At 47.8% G+C, this 15,805-nt stretch overlaps 1 protein-coding gene across 3 annotated transcripts in view; it reads left to right on the top strand.

The window, feature by feature from the left end:
• Positions 1–11,965, top strand: part of FGF18 (fibroblast growth factor 18) — a 72,709-nt gene extending 60,744 nt beyond the window's left edge. For 2 of the 3 annotated variants that reach the window (XM_040573435.1, XM_040573436.1), the window contains one exon: positions 9,137–10,615. In XM_040573435.1, the coding sequence (XP_040429369.1) occupies positions 9,137–9,403 (267 nt within the window). In that variant the 3' untranslated portion in view covers positions 9,404–10,615. Of the gene's footprint in view, positions 1–9,136; positions 10,616–11,953 lie in introns of those variants that run through there. The other variant, XR_005824335.1, reaches the window with a different exon arrangement.
• Positions 11,966–15,805: the final 3,840 nt, after the last annotated feature.

Here is a 15,805-nt window from a genome sequence, read left to right as displayed (position 1 = left end):
AAAAATGCCACCTTCCTGAAAGCTATGTGATAATTTAATCCTTTCTGTGTTCAAGGAGCAAGTGTCACCATAAAGCTGCTAGCATCCTGTCCTCTGTGTTTCTTGGTGATTGCAGCTGTGTGTCACATTGGAGTATTTCAGTTCCCTAGGGTTAAACATTAATTAAAATTATTGAGAGGGGGTGATCATCCCTGGTGAGCCCTGGTCATGCCTCACCCTGTTTGGGTGGAGAGGGTGTGCTGCATGCACCTTGTGCAGACACTTGTATCAAATTGCATTTGATTGCTTTCCTTAGATCATCTTGTGTCCCACATGCAATTTTTTTGGTCTTGAGAGCCTTTAAGATGGGGGTGATATTTCTTCTAAATGTTACTTTGCAAATACGCTGATGTATTTAACAAGGAACAAAGCAATGTGGTCTTGTCTTTCCTAAGGGGATGCAGTTGAGATGTGCAGTCAGGTGGATCCAGCTGCTCAAGGACTGTTTCTGCTCGACTCTCAAGTGGTTTTTGGATGTGAAGTGAGCACAGAGTCTAATTCTTTAGTGGAGAATAAAAAGCTATGCTCCAACAGCAGCAAAAGACAGTCCATTTGATGTGGCCATTACAATACCATTGTTAAGTCAATGAAAAGAATATCTTGCTTAAGTATGTTTTTGTCCCTGACGTGTTCTTATGCTGTCTTTTGGGTGTTTAAAGAAAGGTATTAGGTTTTCCTAAAGGAGGACAAGTCTTAAAAGCCTTTCATGCGTTGTTTGCAGTTACAGTTTCTTACATTTGTTGTTTACAGTTTGTCATTCACAGGCTGGAGCAAGTCTCAACGGTTTATGGATAGCACTTGATTTGAGTGTGGGTTTCTCTTTTTTCTTAGCAATGTAACTTGATGTGAACAGAACTAATGCCATCCTGCAGATAATCAATGGCCTTTCTTGGTCCTATGTTCCACTGATTTAAACTTGCCCCAGGGAAACTGTTGTCACTACCAGAATGTCAGCTGAATAAAATTGTGCTTGTTTGAAATGGTAACTTAGAAAGTACATATGTTTGTTTAATGTGTGTAAATGTAGGATATAGCAGGCCTGCTATGAGGTCAGCAGCTGTTCTGGTCTGGTTTTCTTGCTCCAGTTATTGTCTAGACCTGACGTTTTAATCAAAAGTATTTAAGTTTTCCTGTGGTGGCACTGGTCACCATATAATGAATGGTGGCCTGTGCTGCTTTTACATACCTTGTACAGAAAGTTCAGAACTAGCCTGTGGGTCTCAGAGGAGGCTGCTCTAAAATGAAGCCCAGCAAAGCCCAAGCATTGCATATAGCCAAACAGGTGGTGCTTTGTATGGATGGGTAGCAATACCTTCCCAGGTCTTCCTTCAGTTAGCACCTAGGAGCATAAATTCAGCTGGATCAGGTAGGTGCAGGGAATGGTAGATGTCACAGATCTGCTCAGATGTCACGTCTGAAACCTGCCTGTGGTTTCACATCTCCTGAAGCCTAGCTTCCTATTGCAGGAGACCCAAAGTACTCACTTAAATTACATCCTCCTAAGTTTTCATAAAATTCATTTAAAGAGTGATTGACATTTTTCGTCATTAATAGTAAGTACACACAGTTCTCTGAGATGCAGTTAGGAATTTCTATTAACCAAATGTGCATCTTTCCAGATGAAGCCATCCTAATTTGCTCCAATTATGGATATGTGCCTCCCTGCCATGCTGTTAGCAATAAATTTGCCTGTGACAGAAGCAGCAGGTTAGGAGGCATGTCCTGACACAGCCGCAGCCTTGCTGGGTTCACCCCTACAAGTACTTATTTCATCTCCGTATCCTTCTGTTTCTCCTGTGACAAAATGCTCTTCAAGGGTAGTACGAGGGTTGCTCAGCAGATACCAGTTAGAAAAGTGGAGTTTTTGAGTGAAATGTAGAAGGAAAGAAAAACTTTTAAACCCTCTCTTCCTTCCTTGGTTCTTGTATTTTGTGCTGTGCCTGGCAGCTGGGCAGGACAGGGCTCTGCAAAGCCTGCAGGTCCCATCCCTCACAAGCAAGACGGTGCCCATATTTGCGTTTATTTGCCCATATTTGCTTTCGGGAGTGCCCACAGTGTATGGGCAGGTATGGGCAAAACTAGTTTGAACCTGGGCCTACGAATGCAGATGCACCTTCTTTGGAGAATCGCCTCTGCGGAGATTTTTGCATTACTTCCCCTGCTTTATGCATGCACTTAGATGTCCTGTGTACGTAATTAACCTCTCCGGTGCTCTGGCAGACACTTTTATTGAACTGCCCATCATGACTCCTAAGTATTTTCCTCAGAGGATTGTGCAGGTTCAGAGGCCAGAGAGCTCGAGGAAACGCGCATGGAGCTGAGTAACTCTTGGCAGTTATAGATGCAGCTTCCCTGATTTACAGCCCGGTCTAGGAGCAAGAATGCATTTGGGTCAAGAGGTGTCTCTGTGGTCAGGAGTCCTTGCCATAAATCCTGGATGCTGCGCATCAGGATGCTTTTGACAGATCTGTCCCGATAATGCCTATAAAGTGCACGAGTGTGGCTGTGCCCAGTTTACCGGCAGCTGGAGCACTGGGATCTGCCGTGCTGCGGGGGGAATTTCTCCTACAGCATTGCCGGAGTTGTGGCTGCCAGCTGCTGCGCCCACCTCGTTTGTCACGCTTTCTGACCTGCGTTTAAAAGGTGTACGTGTGAACTGGGAGAGGTGGGAGTGCTAAAAGCTGCTACATTAACATAGCTCCTGCCTTACCTTCCTCCTCTCGGGATTTTCCGAGCCATGTGGGGTGAGTCTGGAGGCTCTGTGCACTGCCCATCTGTTTGACTTTGAGCTGAGCTGGTGCAAAAACACTGAAGTAATATGGTTGCTGAAAATCACACGCCACTATGTACTTGCTGTGTAAACTGCTCTGGGATTTTATAGGGGGGTATCAGTGATGCTGGGTGCGCCGGCCTTCAGTCCTCAGCCGAGGATGACTCAGGAGAGGCTCTTTGAGACTCCCAAGCCGGACATTTCCTGAAAACGTAAGACTTCCATGCTGTCACTGCTCTGAAATTTAGAAAACAAAGGGCAGGATTTCTTCTGCATAACGTGGTGCACGAATATAACAGTGCCAGCATTAGAAGGAAATTCTCTTCAAGCCTTTGAAATAATTGTTGTGCTCCGTGGGGGGACCTCTCACCTGGGGTGGTGTGAGAACCTAGCGCCGTGGGGTAGCACTGCTTGGGAAACGTCTGTCTGTCTGTCTGCAGAGGGGGAGGGAGGGAGGGATGCAGAAAAGGTCCATTTTCAGGGATTTTCCTTGAAAAAAAAGGTAGGCAAGTATCCCACTTGGAAACCTTTTGCTTGAGCAGCAGCTTTCCCTCCTCCTGGGTCCTGGCTCTGCATGGGGGGCTCGTGTCTCCACGATTTCACTTAGAGCCTGGAGGGGCTGAACTTGCAGGAAGGTGATAATTAGGGGAGTCATCCCTGTCTCTCTTGAAACGTTGAGTGTCACAGTGTCCTGTGCTAAGCCTGCATTCCTGGGTCCTAACAGGCACGTTTCATATGGCTGTTTGTTTGTCATTATTTGCAGCCCATCACCAGTGCTTTCAGTCACCCCAGCCTTACTCCATGAGCTCCTAATTTCGGCATGGTTTGGTGGGGAGGGGAGGGAGGTGTTTTAACATAAGCTTAGCTAACAACAGCTTAACACAGCATTACTCACAGGGCTTAATTTGCGCCCTGATCTCTGCGAACAGAGAAACCTTTCAGTTTTGGGAGGCATCTCTCACTGCTCCGTGTCGTTATCCGAGCCGTTTGTGCAAGCTTATTGTTGCCGTAAAAGCCAAGGAAGTTTGGATTTGCCGGTGCCCACTGAGCCAGATTTGTGAAGCATAAATGAGAAAACCTGCCCTGGCCTCCCTTTCCCATAAAAAGCTGCTCAGGTGGCTTAGTGTTGCGGGCTAATAGGGAGGAGGAGGAGGCGGCTGCTGCACCTGCTAATGCTTTGGCTCAGGCTGGTGGCACAGAGGCTCCCGCGAATTCCCCCTGAGCAGCAAGCTGTTAGTGGCAGTAATGCCTCGCTCAGAGCCGCGCTCCTGCTACAACAACAAAGAGCCCTTTGATCCTTTCCATTTGGAGAACTTAAAACAAGAAAGCAAAACTACAATAAGACCAAGTTGGGTCATAAAAAAGGAGAGCGGGAGAGAAGGAGCACCACAGCGCTCCGGAGTGTAATTGTAGAAGCAGCAAATGCTTTGGCACTTAATTCTGCTTTAGTGTCAGTTCAACATGTTTCACGTTTAATACTGGGGAGGCCGTCGCCAAATGCTCTGCACAAACAATCCAGTGCTCCTCGTTGGTAAGTTCATGGCACTCAGAGAGACCCTGGCTCACATGCAGCTCCCTTAACTCCACGGCCTTCCGCTACATGCGGGATGAAGCTGGCCCGGGGTGTATAAACAGTTCCACGGCAGAGAGATCCCTTTCTGGACTTGGAGCAGCTGCTGCTGCCCAAGCCCTGCTTGATAAAGAGATTGCAACAGCTCCAGCTCACTGCCGTGCCGCTGGGAGCATCCAGAGCTGGTGCCCGGGTGTGAATTCCTGGAGATGCCCCGCTGAAGCCACGGCTGCACGCTGCCCGCCTCACTGGGTCTGTCCGTGTTTCACCCTCACGGCTGTGCTCTCTGTCACCTCTTCGCAGGCCTGCCTGGTACTTGAGAGTTTTCTGTGGAGGGCGGATTTTAGGTCAGGCATTTTGTAAGAAGTTTATTTCAAGTCCGGCTAACAGCTCCCGCACCTTCTCACAGGTGTTAGGGGTGTGTTTAAAAAAGAAAAATTTATTTCTCTGGAAAGAGCTGAGGTCTCAGGGGCTGAGCATCGGTGTTGGTGCAAGACTGAGGCTCAGTCCCGCAGCCCTTTCTGTGAGGCAGCTGTGGGCTGTGTCACAGCCACTGGTCCCGAGGGAGCTGGGGCACAGCACCCGCGTGGGGCTGGCAGTCCTGCTGGGTAGGGATGCTTCCTGCAGGGAAGGGATTCTGTACACACACTGCTTTCAGTAAAAAAGGAGAATGGCCTAAGCCATTATGCTGTATTGAGCTTTTCTCTTTAAAACTTCATTTATTCACATAACTGCCTGCAGACTGACCTGTGCCAGGCAGGCAGGTGCCAGCAGGCTGCAGAGGCAAAAGGGACTGAGCGCCGCTGGCTGAGCTAGCCCTGCTCCTCCTGGCTACCCCAGCACCCGCTGGTGGTGGCTGGGAAGGTGTTTCAGTGTTAGTGGATGTGCTGCATCGTGGAGGCGATGCTTTTACACGTGCCACCAAAAGCCAGCACCCCCAGCATGTGCTGGGCTAGCTCGGGGAACAGCCTGAATCCGCTTTCCTTGGCTGGTGCTGTCAGCAGTGCGAAGGTGCCACTACAAGAAATAGATCTATAAATGCTGTGCTGGGGAGGGTGTGTGTGTGTGTGTGTGTGTTTGGCAAAAGCACGTGCTGCTCCAGGAGCAGTGTAGTGCAGGTTGTCTGATCCACGGGGTCATGCTGGTGCCAGGCAGACGCTCCAGCGTGTGCTGGGCACTGGGGAGCTGCACATGGACCCTGTCCTGCACCTGTGGAGAGTAAAAGACAGGAGCAGCCTCAGTGCTGCTGAGGTCTGTGTCCTCCTGGGGCAGGGTCTCAGCTGGGAGCTCTGCAGGTGGATTCCTCTCCCTGCATTTTGTCTGTCTGCATCCCTCATGCCAGCCCTGCTCCGAGGGGCTGCCAGGGCACTGGGGCTGGGTGCATGTCCTCCCCCGCTGCTCAGCAGCTCCTGCCCAGCTCCGAGGCTCTCAAGAAGTCCTGTTTATTTTAAAGAATCAGTTCAAAAGATAAAACTCTGTGTTTTGAAGGATGAGTGCTCTGCAAGGTGCATCCTGACAGCGAAGTATGTATGAAATGCAGCTTGGCAGCATCTCCCTGCTGACGTCGCAGGAGAGGTTGCAGCCCCGTATTGGTGGCAAACAACTGCATCGAGAGCTCTCAGAGAAGGGCAGTCTCTCTTGGCCTGAAAGCCACTCACACGTGGTGAGAGCCATCTCCCTTTTCTCTTCCATCCTTCTCTCCCACGGAGGAGAGAAGGACTGAGGCAGCAGTCTCCATGAGTGTTGGGCTGCTGTTTTAACAGGGACGTGATTAAATGATTGGCACCCGATAAAAACAAGGTGACAGAAAATATCGAAAACCCTTATAAATTGTTATTTTGCCCTAATAGATTATTGTGGGTCCAGCTCTCCATGGTGTAGGTAACGTGTGTGAGTGATTTATGTTCTATTGGGGATTATAACAGATGCTGTAAAATCATCTTGTAAGTATTTGAAAATCATTTGTCTGTCTCTGACATGTTTTAGCACGTACAGGAATGCTCTGTTTGGGGAAGAGCAAGGTCCTTATCCTGAGTTATCTTGAAGTACTTGTAAATGTTGCTGTAATTTCATGTTATCAAATCATTTAGCTCTTCCTCTTCCAGAATGAAGTTATTTTATCTCGTGTACCTTGTTTACTTCAAATTAGCCCTGAGGTTGGCCTGAAGTTGCACCTTGTTATTCCTACACGTCCTGTCTCCGTCTTAGCCTCTGTCGGCAAATTTGAAGGTATAAGTAAATACTTCTCTGTTATGAATAGAATAACTTCCCCCTCCTACACACACGTTTTCTTTTAATTCCAGTCTTCGTTTTCCATGAGAAACTGACATTGCAGTGCAAGCGGAAACCTCCCAAATTGCATGAAAACGCCTCAATTCTCCTAGCAACAAGGTCAGGGCTCAAAGCCAGGACCTTTCTGCAAGCACGAGGGAAACAGCCGTTCCAATTACCTGCTGCCCCTGCAGTACAAATTTGGTCGGTTCATCAGCACCTGGTTTTGGGTGGATTTGAAAGCCAGCCATGGTATTGTTTAAAAGTTCTCCATTCATTGGTGAAAGGTTTCTAGTGGGCTGAGCCCTGAGAAACCTGGGGCTGGTTTTATGGCCTCACATTGAAACCTGGTGGAACCCTGTGGTGTCAACTGATTTCCCCCTTCCCCACTCATGTGGCTTTGATCAAACCCAGGGCTCAGAGATTGACCCCCCCCAGGAACTGAAACCACTGTGCTTCACCCAGTTCTGCCATTCATTAAAGCATTTGCAAACTTCAGATTGCAGATGATGAAATTAGGACCTTTGTGCCTGGCCCAGGATGGAGTTTGCTGTTGTATGGCAGAGTTGGCTCTGTCCCCGTAGGCGTGCAGACCCCGGGTTAGCTGTTTGATGCCAGAGGAAGTCATTCAGCACCATTTTTCAAACCTTCTGCCTGTTACCATCCTGTTCTGTTGTTGCAGAACTTGCCGTGATCTCTCCGGCCCTCTTGATGAGATCTACATGTGGTAACGAACCCCCTTAGACAGGATGGTGCACGAATGGTTCTGGGTTAACACCACACGTTGCTGCTCAGACTGTTGATGCTTCTCTCCCGCCCCTGCACACCAGCTCCCCCAGACTGCACCAAGCTGTTGTGGGTGTGCAGGGCTTTTAGGAAGGCTTTCAGGATGCAGCAACAGCCTGGCCCCACGGAGCTGGCTGTGGGGAAGGGGCTCATTCCCTTCTCTGTTCCCCCAGGGACAGAAAGGTCTGACACCGGGTTGTTTGTGTGGAGAGGGATGAGTTTAATCGTAAGCATGGGCCTGCAGCACCCAAAGCCCCTTACTTGACTTCAGTGGGGAGTTGGCTTGGACTGCTGCCATGCTGGGAATCTTTCCATTGGCTTCGCTAAGCATTAGATTAAGTCTTGTAGGATGTTCTGTACTGTGTTTGTCACTGTCCAGAGTCTGTAAAACACACAGGGCTGATACGATATCCAGGGCTGAAGTAAGCCTGTATCTACATATCTTCTGATGCCTAAAACAAAGCGCTAGTGCAGGAGGCACTCAGTGTGTGATGTGGTCTAGGTGCACACGAGTAAATCAGCAGTTAAAGGACAAAACATCTTTTGGCAGAGGACTGTAGGTGAGAAGAATTTCCACTGTGCATAACAACTTAAATGTGCTGTTGGGCAATGCTGGAACCCCCTCCAGTGCTGTGAGTGCTGTGCAGATTGGAGTCCTGAATCCAACCTGAGACTGATATGTTGTCACACTCCAAATCTAGTTCTGGGCCTGGCAGAAAGCCTCCAAGCTGAGGTGAACCCGTCTTGCCAAAATCTCAAACCAGTGAGTGGTTTGAGGTCTGGGAGCTGTCCCATCACGGGCCCGTGGCAGTGACGGGGAGGTGTGTTTGCATTAGGCTGTGTCTGAACAGTCCTGGCACTGTGGGCGTTTTGCTCCCAGGTGGCCGGGGAACAGCACTCACACTCAGGAACATCCGACCTCCAGTGCTGCATTCAGTCCTGGCTCCCTCTGTGAAGAGGAAAACTATTTAGGGGCGTGCTGTGGGGTGGATGTGGTGCTTCAGGACCCCGCTGCCCCATAGTCCCTAAGCTGTCCTCAAGCTGCGTTGGCATTGGGGCGCAAGAGGCGTGTGGGATGCTGACCCATCCTGAAGGGGCTGCTCCAACATGGGAATCCAAGTGGGGTCAGCTCATCCCAGGAGTCCCATGCGCCGTTTATTTGCCTGCTGTCATGCCTGGGAGGCTGGGGGAGTGTTCAAAGCACTCAGAAGGCTTAGAGCAAGGCTTAAAATAATTTTAGAGGGATTTGGGTAGTTGTGGACACAGCTTATAAGGTATTTTTGAAAATATATCAAATATAGCAGTAGAAGTGGAAGCACTGTTGTTTGGCCCATGTGAAATTCTCTTTTTTTATTTTCCTGATCTTGTATGAGGTTTCCCTGGAACAAGTTCAATTCATCCTCCTTGCTAGTGGAAAACGCAAAGCAAAATGTCTTGCTTTGCTTGCAGTTGAAAGAGCTGGACTGGATAAACTGTTGTCTTTGAAAAATCTCCCCTTGGACAGAAGTGCTTAAAAAAAAAACACATAATGGATGATCTTATGTTTTTTAATCATTTCTATTTGAGCTGATGTTTGTTACTGCTCCTATTATCAATGTCAAACCAAAACCAGAGTCCAGATGCGATGATTTTATTTATGCCAAATTGGGTTTTGGTCACTGTGCTTGCATTTGGATAATGATTTTTTTTTCCTTTTTCAGCCTGATGGCACAAGCAAGGAGTGTGTCTTCATTGAAAAAGTCCTAGAAAACAACTATACGGCACTGATGTCAGCAAAATATTCAGGCTGGTATGTTGGATTCACCAAAAAAGGGAGGCCACGAAAAGGGCCCAAGACCCGGGAGAACCAGCAAGATGTACATTTTATGAAGAGGTACCCAAAGGGGCAAGTGGAGATACAGAAACCTTTCAAGTATACAACAGTCACCAAGAGGACTAAGAGAATACGACCCACCAACCCCAGTTAAAAATAGACAAAACAGTGTCACAATAATAAACCACAAAAAAAAACTGCACCAGAGGAATATTTTTACATTAAAAATAAGGAAGAAGCTCTATTTTTGTACATTGTGTTTAAAAAAAATAAAAATAAAAAAAATTAATAAAAGACTAGATGGCAAACGCTGGGGAAAAGCTGTTAGGGATTTATTGTGACTTGAAAAACAAAATGAACTGCTCTATTTAAATTGACTTCTTGTTGTTGATGACACACAGGTGCTTATTTCTCTTTTTGGAAAGGACAACTTTTCAAGCATATCCCCAGAGGAAAAAGTAATTATTAAAAATAAATAAATAAAACCAAAGAAAACCAAAGTTCTTTCCCAAAGTTACTGAGACCCTGCCCTGAAAATTGCCAGTTTTGCAGTAATCTATTTATTGTCTGCTGCAAGCTGGACCGAGACAAGATGGTGTGTGCCGCAGTGACTGAGTTTCCGTGGAGTTCTCGACGCATCGATCTTCTGTAACCTTTCTGACGACATAAGGTGTCACGGCTCCGTGATCCTGCATTATGCTCAGTTCTGGAGAATGCTGCTAAATACATTCAAGTGACTACAAAATGACCTAGTACACCAATGATAAGGGAATATTTTAAAACCAGCTATATTATATATATTATATATATATAAGCTATTTATTTCACCTCTCTGTATATTGCAGTTCCATGAACCAAGTATTACTGCCTCAACAATTAAAAAAATTATTTAAAACACATGTATATATTTTTGCTGTTCATGCTTCTTTCCCTTTGCTGAATAGCGTTGGTTTTGTTTTTTTTTTTTTTTTTTTTTTTATGAACATTTACCTCTTATGTGAGGACTACACAGTATGTTTGAGATGGTTTCCCCTCTATAAACATCATTGCTAATTCTGTGATTCCTCCTTTTCCTCTATATTGTCTTCTTTCTTCTCCCTCATTTCCAAAAGGGAGAAATCTTACGTGGGGTGATGGGCTGATGTGCTGGAGTTTTTCAAGAGCAAGGCTTAAATTTGATACTTTTCAGTACACCAAATATTTCCTAAAGCTTTGGCCAAGGAGAAGGTAAACTGGAAAATTAGCATATGACTCAATTAACATGTTCTTACGTGTAGCTCGTGTTTCCTTCACAGGAGTTTTTGAGAGGGTCTACTTGTTTCCATGGAGTCGACGTGATTCAGTATTCTTCTATCTTTTAAAACTCTCCCTAGACCTAGCAAAGCCCCAAACGGACCCATTCCCTCCTTGCCCTGTTCCCCCAGCCTCTCGCTGATTTGCTTTCCTCCTCAGTACAGCCAATTTTCCTCGCAAGTGTTTTGCAGAGAATTTGGATGCTGTAAAGCCACGTGTAAACACGAAGTGCTGCTCCGTGTTTGCCAGCAGCGTGTACTGACCCACCTGGTGGGGTGGGTGAGACAATGTTAAATGGAGAGCAGCAAAAAGGTGGAATGGTCGACCTTAAATTATAGCTGAAACGACAACTGAGCCCCAGCGAAGCTTTAAGGAAAAGCTCACTTGACTTTCTTCTTGCTGTGTGCTCACGTTGCTGCACTCCCCGATTCCGGCCAGGGCTCCAACTGCTCAGAGCCACTCAGAAATCTTTTTCTTGTTAATCAGAGGAATGGCTCTCCCAAGAACAAGCTTTCTCAAGATAGTTTTGAGAGCTGCAGCCAAATCCTGCAGATCAAAGCCGTTTGGGGAGATGGTGCAGATAAGCATGCAAACTTGAGGATGCTTATCTGAGCAAATCTCCAAACCTCGCAAGCCTGGAGAAAAATGAACAATGCTGAGCGGGGTCACTCCAAGCTGCTCAGAGAGAGTCTGGGCAGCCTTACAGGTGATGCCTTACTCTTGTCTGAGTGGGGGAAGTGGCTTGGGCAGCCCATTTTCCAGTGGGAGCCACTCCTGACCCACCTGGGGACCAGCACTGAAGCGGGACCTCGCTGTCTGATGGCACGGTGGTGGATATGGTTGGTGGGGGCTGGAAGGCTTTGCCAGCTTTGCCTTCAGATTGATTCACGTGGGAGAGATTTGGGGAGAGTTCAGAGAAGCTCTGGGGGTGGGCGATGGGGAGCAGCTGTACATTTGCTGTGTGAGTTCCTCCAAGAGGAGAAACCCAGTTGCTTTCCAGAGCAAGAAAGGGTTTATGGATGCCTTTCTTTTCCTTGAAATACAGCCATGGCCCATAGCACTGAGGATCACTGTCAGCGTGACAGGGTTTGTTTGCCATTGGGGAAATCAGAAGGGGTGGAGGCAGTGAGTGATGGAGAAGGGCTGTGCAGAAGGAGTCTCCTGTGAGGCCAAGACCAGCTGGGGGAGATCTGCTCCCTGTCCTGCAATGCCCACAGGAAGGGGTTTGGAGTCTGGCAAGTGCGAACTAGGGGCTGTGCATTGGCAACAGGGGCCTCTGACAGTTGTGGTTTGCAGAAATACTTGGTGGATGGCAGTGAGGTGGGCTCCTCAGGCTGTGAAAAGTCACTGTGGTGAGAAGATGGAGTTGCTCCACTGGGTTAGGTGCCTTCAGAGAGCTCTGTTGGCTGAGGATGGTGTGTGCCGTGTATGTGTGTTTGAACATCCGCTCCTCACGCTTCTTTAAAACAACAAAAAGCAGCAGGATAGGTGAGACGATTGCATCACCAGACTGCCTTCAGAGCACCTTCAGGAAGGGCAAATAGGTGCTCGGGAGCAGAGACACTCAAGAAATGAGAAGAAATAGGAGAAATCCATCACATGCCAAGAGCTGGACAGGCTGATGCTGATGGCCACTGGGCACATGGTGGTTCTAGGCCTGGGTCATGCCCCATGGTTAGGCCGGAGGTTGCCAGTGGCCACCAGCAGCCCCGCTCTCTGTAGAGAAGAAGCTTTTCTGCGTTTATTTCTTCCTTTCAGAAATTCTTCAGGCTCCCTGGATATGATCTACGGTTCCCTTTGTAGGCTATTACCTTTCATTTACTTTATAATTGAAAACTGTTAATGAGGATTTAATTACTATTGTGGAAACAACCTCAATAGCAAGGGGTGTAGCGCCAGGCGATTGCTTGAAGCAACTGATGGCATGAATGCGTGTGGAGCTCTGGGTGGGCACATTTTAAACAAATACACTGCTTAATTGAAGTTCATAATAGCAGATTGTAGCTATGGCTTGAGGAATACAGCTAGATTTGTAATGTTTTCATAGCTGGGATCAGATCGTGACATGCTCTGGGAACGCCGTGGTTGGGTTGGTCATGGAGCTGGGTGCAGGTGCTGCAGGGCCTACGGGCATGCCGGAATGTGAGTCCATCCAAGGGGGGACACTTTGTAGGTCCAGATAAGAGTTTTTTGTCAATACATTGAGTGATTGGCACAAACTGGACTTCTGGTTGGGGAGATCTTCTGTGTGGTGGCTCTCCTGGTGGTTCTCCTGTGCTGGTCCCATGACAGTGATGGGTCAGTGGTCCATGCCCAGCTGGGCTCTGAGGCTGTCCTGAGCAGAGCCCAAGCCCCAGGTGAAGCACTGGAGCTCTGCAAAAATCTGGATCCTGGTCCAGATCTAAACTTTGCACTGGTGTGCTTCCCGTAGCACCTCTTGTCTGAGGGACAATGAGGAGGGAAAGAGTCTGGACAGAAATAGGTGCAGCTGTCATCGGGGCAGATACAACCTAACTAAAGGGTCTCGTGAACTGCTGTCTGTGCTGTGCTAAGATCAGCCCTTCCCTTTTCAACCTCGCCTTCCATGGAGCTCTGGGCAGAGGAGGGTGCAGCAAACCTTCGCCACAGTTTTGTCGCACCCTGCCTGGGGCTCAGCACTGGCCAAGAGGCCAAGGGGTGCCCTGGTCCCCATGCAAGGTGCCCAGGTGAGCTCGGCTAACCCAAGCAGAAGCTGGTTTGGTGTTTCCTGCTCAACAACGGTGTATTTTCGTTTTGCCTTTGCCTTGTTGAACAAACACAGCTGTCATTGCAGGCTTGGCCCCACCAGGCCAGGCTGTAGAAGATGGTTGATCGATTTGTCTCCCCGAGGAGACTTTGTCCACCAGCAAAGCTCTGACACTGAGTCGGCTCTAGGTGGGATGGGTTGGCTAACACAAAACACATGTGAACTTGGTTGGAAGAGCACGCTGTGTTACCGTACCTAGCTTTGGAAAATAAGATTGTGTTATGTGAAGAAGCGCATGTGTGTGGAGCAGTGCTTGTTCTTTCTTTAATCTCCAAGGCAGGTACCTGCCTACGAAGAAGGAGGAGGTGTGTGGATGCCGGTGAGGCTGTGAACAGTCCCTGCAAAGCCCTTTGCCTACCCCGGTCCCCCTTGCCCAGCCCTTGGCAGTGGCAGGAAGGGAAGGACGAAGCGTGGGTGACCCTGGGGAAAAACTTTTCTCCCCCATTCCCTCTCAAGGCATTAAACATTGCAATTTTTGTCTGCTCCGAGGGAAAGCAGGTATATTCCTATGCATAATTTCCTGATTTACTGCCAAAGGGTGGAAGTTTACACTTAAGATTCACAACAGCTGTTTAAAGTGCCGCTGTCTCGTGCCAGCCATACCACCTGAATGGCCAAGGGATATATATAAAACTTCAATTATTTTTTGAATGTTTGTTGTTATTCATTTGGAGACGGATGAGAGGAGATTCCTCACAAATGATGTAACCTACGTAGACTCTGTTATTTCCAACGGTGTGAGCTGAAAATTTAGGGAGGAAAAATCAGGTCAAACTGCAACTTTTCTTTTTTAAGTGAGACAAAGTACTGGGTGGAGAGATTTGGGTTTACCAAAAACATTTAATTCAACCTATTTAATAATTTACTTCTTAAGTGTAGATGATTTTAAAGGGAAAAAAAGAAAGAGACAAATCAGAAACTTCACTTTGAAAACAAAAAAAAAACCAATATTTGGTGTTGAAAGAAATTTCCCCTGCTTATTTTTCAGTGGAAACTGATTTCAAAATATCCAAAGAGGTTTGAACGCCCCCCCCCTCCTCTAAAATGCTGTTCCTGTGGCAGTTTGTCTCTTCAGCAAATGCCACCCCACTCCAACCACTGGTGTGCCCCGTGTGATGACACCCAGAGATATTCCTTGGAGCCTGTGGACATCCCCACGTCCCCATCCCTCCTGGGTTAGCCATGCCTTGCCCGTTCCTGCTGTTCCTCCACCACCACCCCCTTGTCTCCAGGACATGAATCCCAGGTGATGAGGCTTCTCCAGCAATTGTAACCGGAGGAAAAGAGCTCATAGCATGGTTTACTTTACCCCATGGCATTTTAACCAGCTTCATGTAGGAGGACACAATACCTGTGTGAGGGTATGGATTCAAAAGGCCATGGATCATACCAGGCTGGGAGCCCCGTGGCAGAGCACATGGGTGGTGGGGGTCCCGGTGCGACCAAAGGGATGGGGCCAGGGAAGGGCATGGAGACCCCAAGCACCCCTCTCCTAGCCCAGCATCCTGAACCCGCTCACCCCGGCTGCATTTTCACCTGCTAGAGCAAGGGAAGTCCTTTTGCTGTCAGAGCAGGCAATTCCAAAACTGCATCCTGAGTAAGCTGGAGGACCTGTGGGAATCTTGGGAGAAAGCTGTAATTCGGAGATTTCATCCCAAAACTTTCCAGCTAAGGACTCTTGAGGAACGCAGCTCTATTGGGGTGTTGCTGTCCCTTGTCACCATCAGTAGCCGGGAGAAATCTGCCTTCAGCAGCCTTGGCATGGGAGAAGAAGAAAGGGAGAAGGCAATGGATTTTGGGGCATTTTGTGATGCTTCCCAGCTTGAAGCAAGCCCTGTTCCAGACTAGCTGGGAGCCGGCTGTCTACTTGGGGGATGTTGTGTGCAAAGACAGGAGGAAGCAGTGTCAGGAACCACGGAGCAAAGCGATGGTGTGAGATAGGCCATGGCCCAGGGCACATAAGTGATTAGTGCATTAGTTTCTGGGAGGTAGCACATGTTACTTTGATCATATGACCGTATTTGCATGAATCAGAATGTAAAAATCTTGGCTGGAGTTTACAAAGGAGCCTAAAGGAATTAGCTGCCTATCTATCCATGTATCTGACACAGGCAAATAGTGAAAACCCTTCCACTCCTTCATGGCACTATTATTTCCCAAGGAGAGTCAGCTATGTGGAGCTTAAATGTTGTTTACAGCGATGGCAGGCTTTAGGGCTGTGATCATCTCTGCTCGGGAGTTTTCAAAAGGATAAAATGAGCCTCCTATTATAAGGGCTGAAAACGATCCTAAATGAATAACACACATGCAGCTTTTGCAGGCACACATTTTTGAGACATTGGAAATGTTGGCACATGCAAACAAACAAAAACACATGTCTCAGGTCTCTGGTTTTCATAGATTTCTGCATGCCATGACATTTCGGGGGGTGGCATTGCCAAGAGCTAATGAACCAGATTCCCCAGCTTGGCTCGTAGA

Source organism: Cygnus olor, chromosome 14 (genome assembly GCF_009769625.2).
Source record: "Cygnus olor isolate bCygOlo1 chromosome 14, bCygOlo1.pri.v2, whole genome shotgun sequence".
Taxonomy (NCBI): Eukaryota; Metazoa; Chordata; class Aves; order Anseriformes; family Anatidae; genus Cygnus; species Cygnus olor.
The sequence above is the reverse complement of the archived record's forward strand: the minus strand, read 5'-3'. Positions and strand labels throughout refer to the sequence as shown.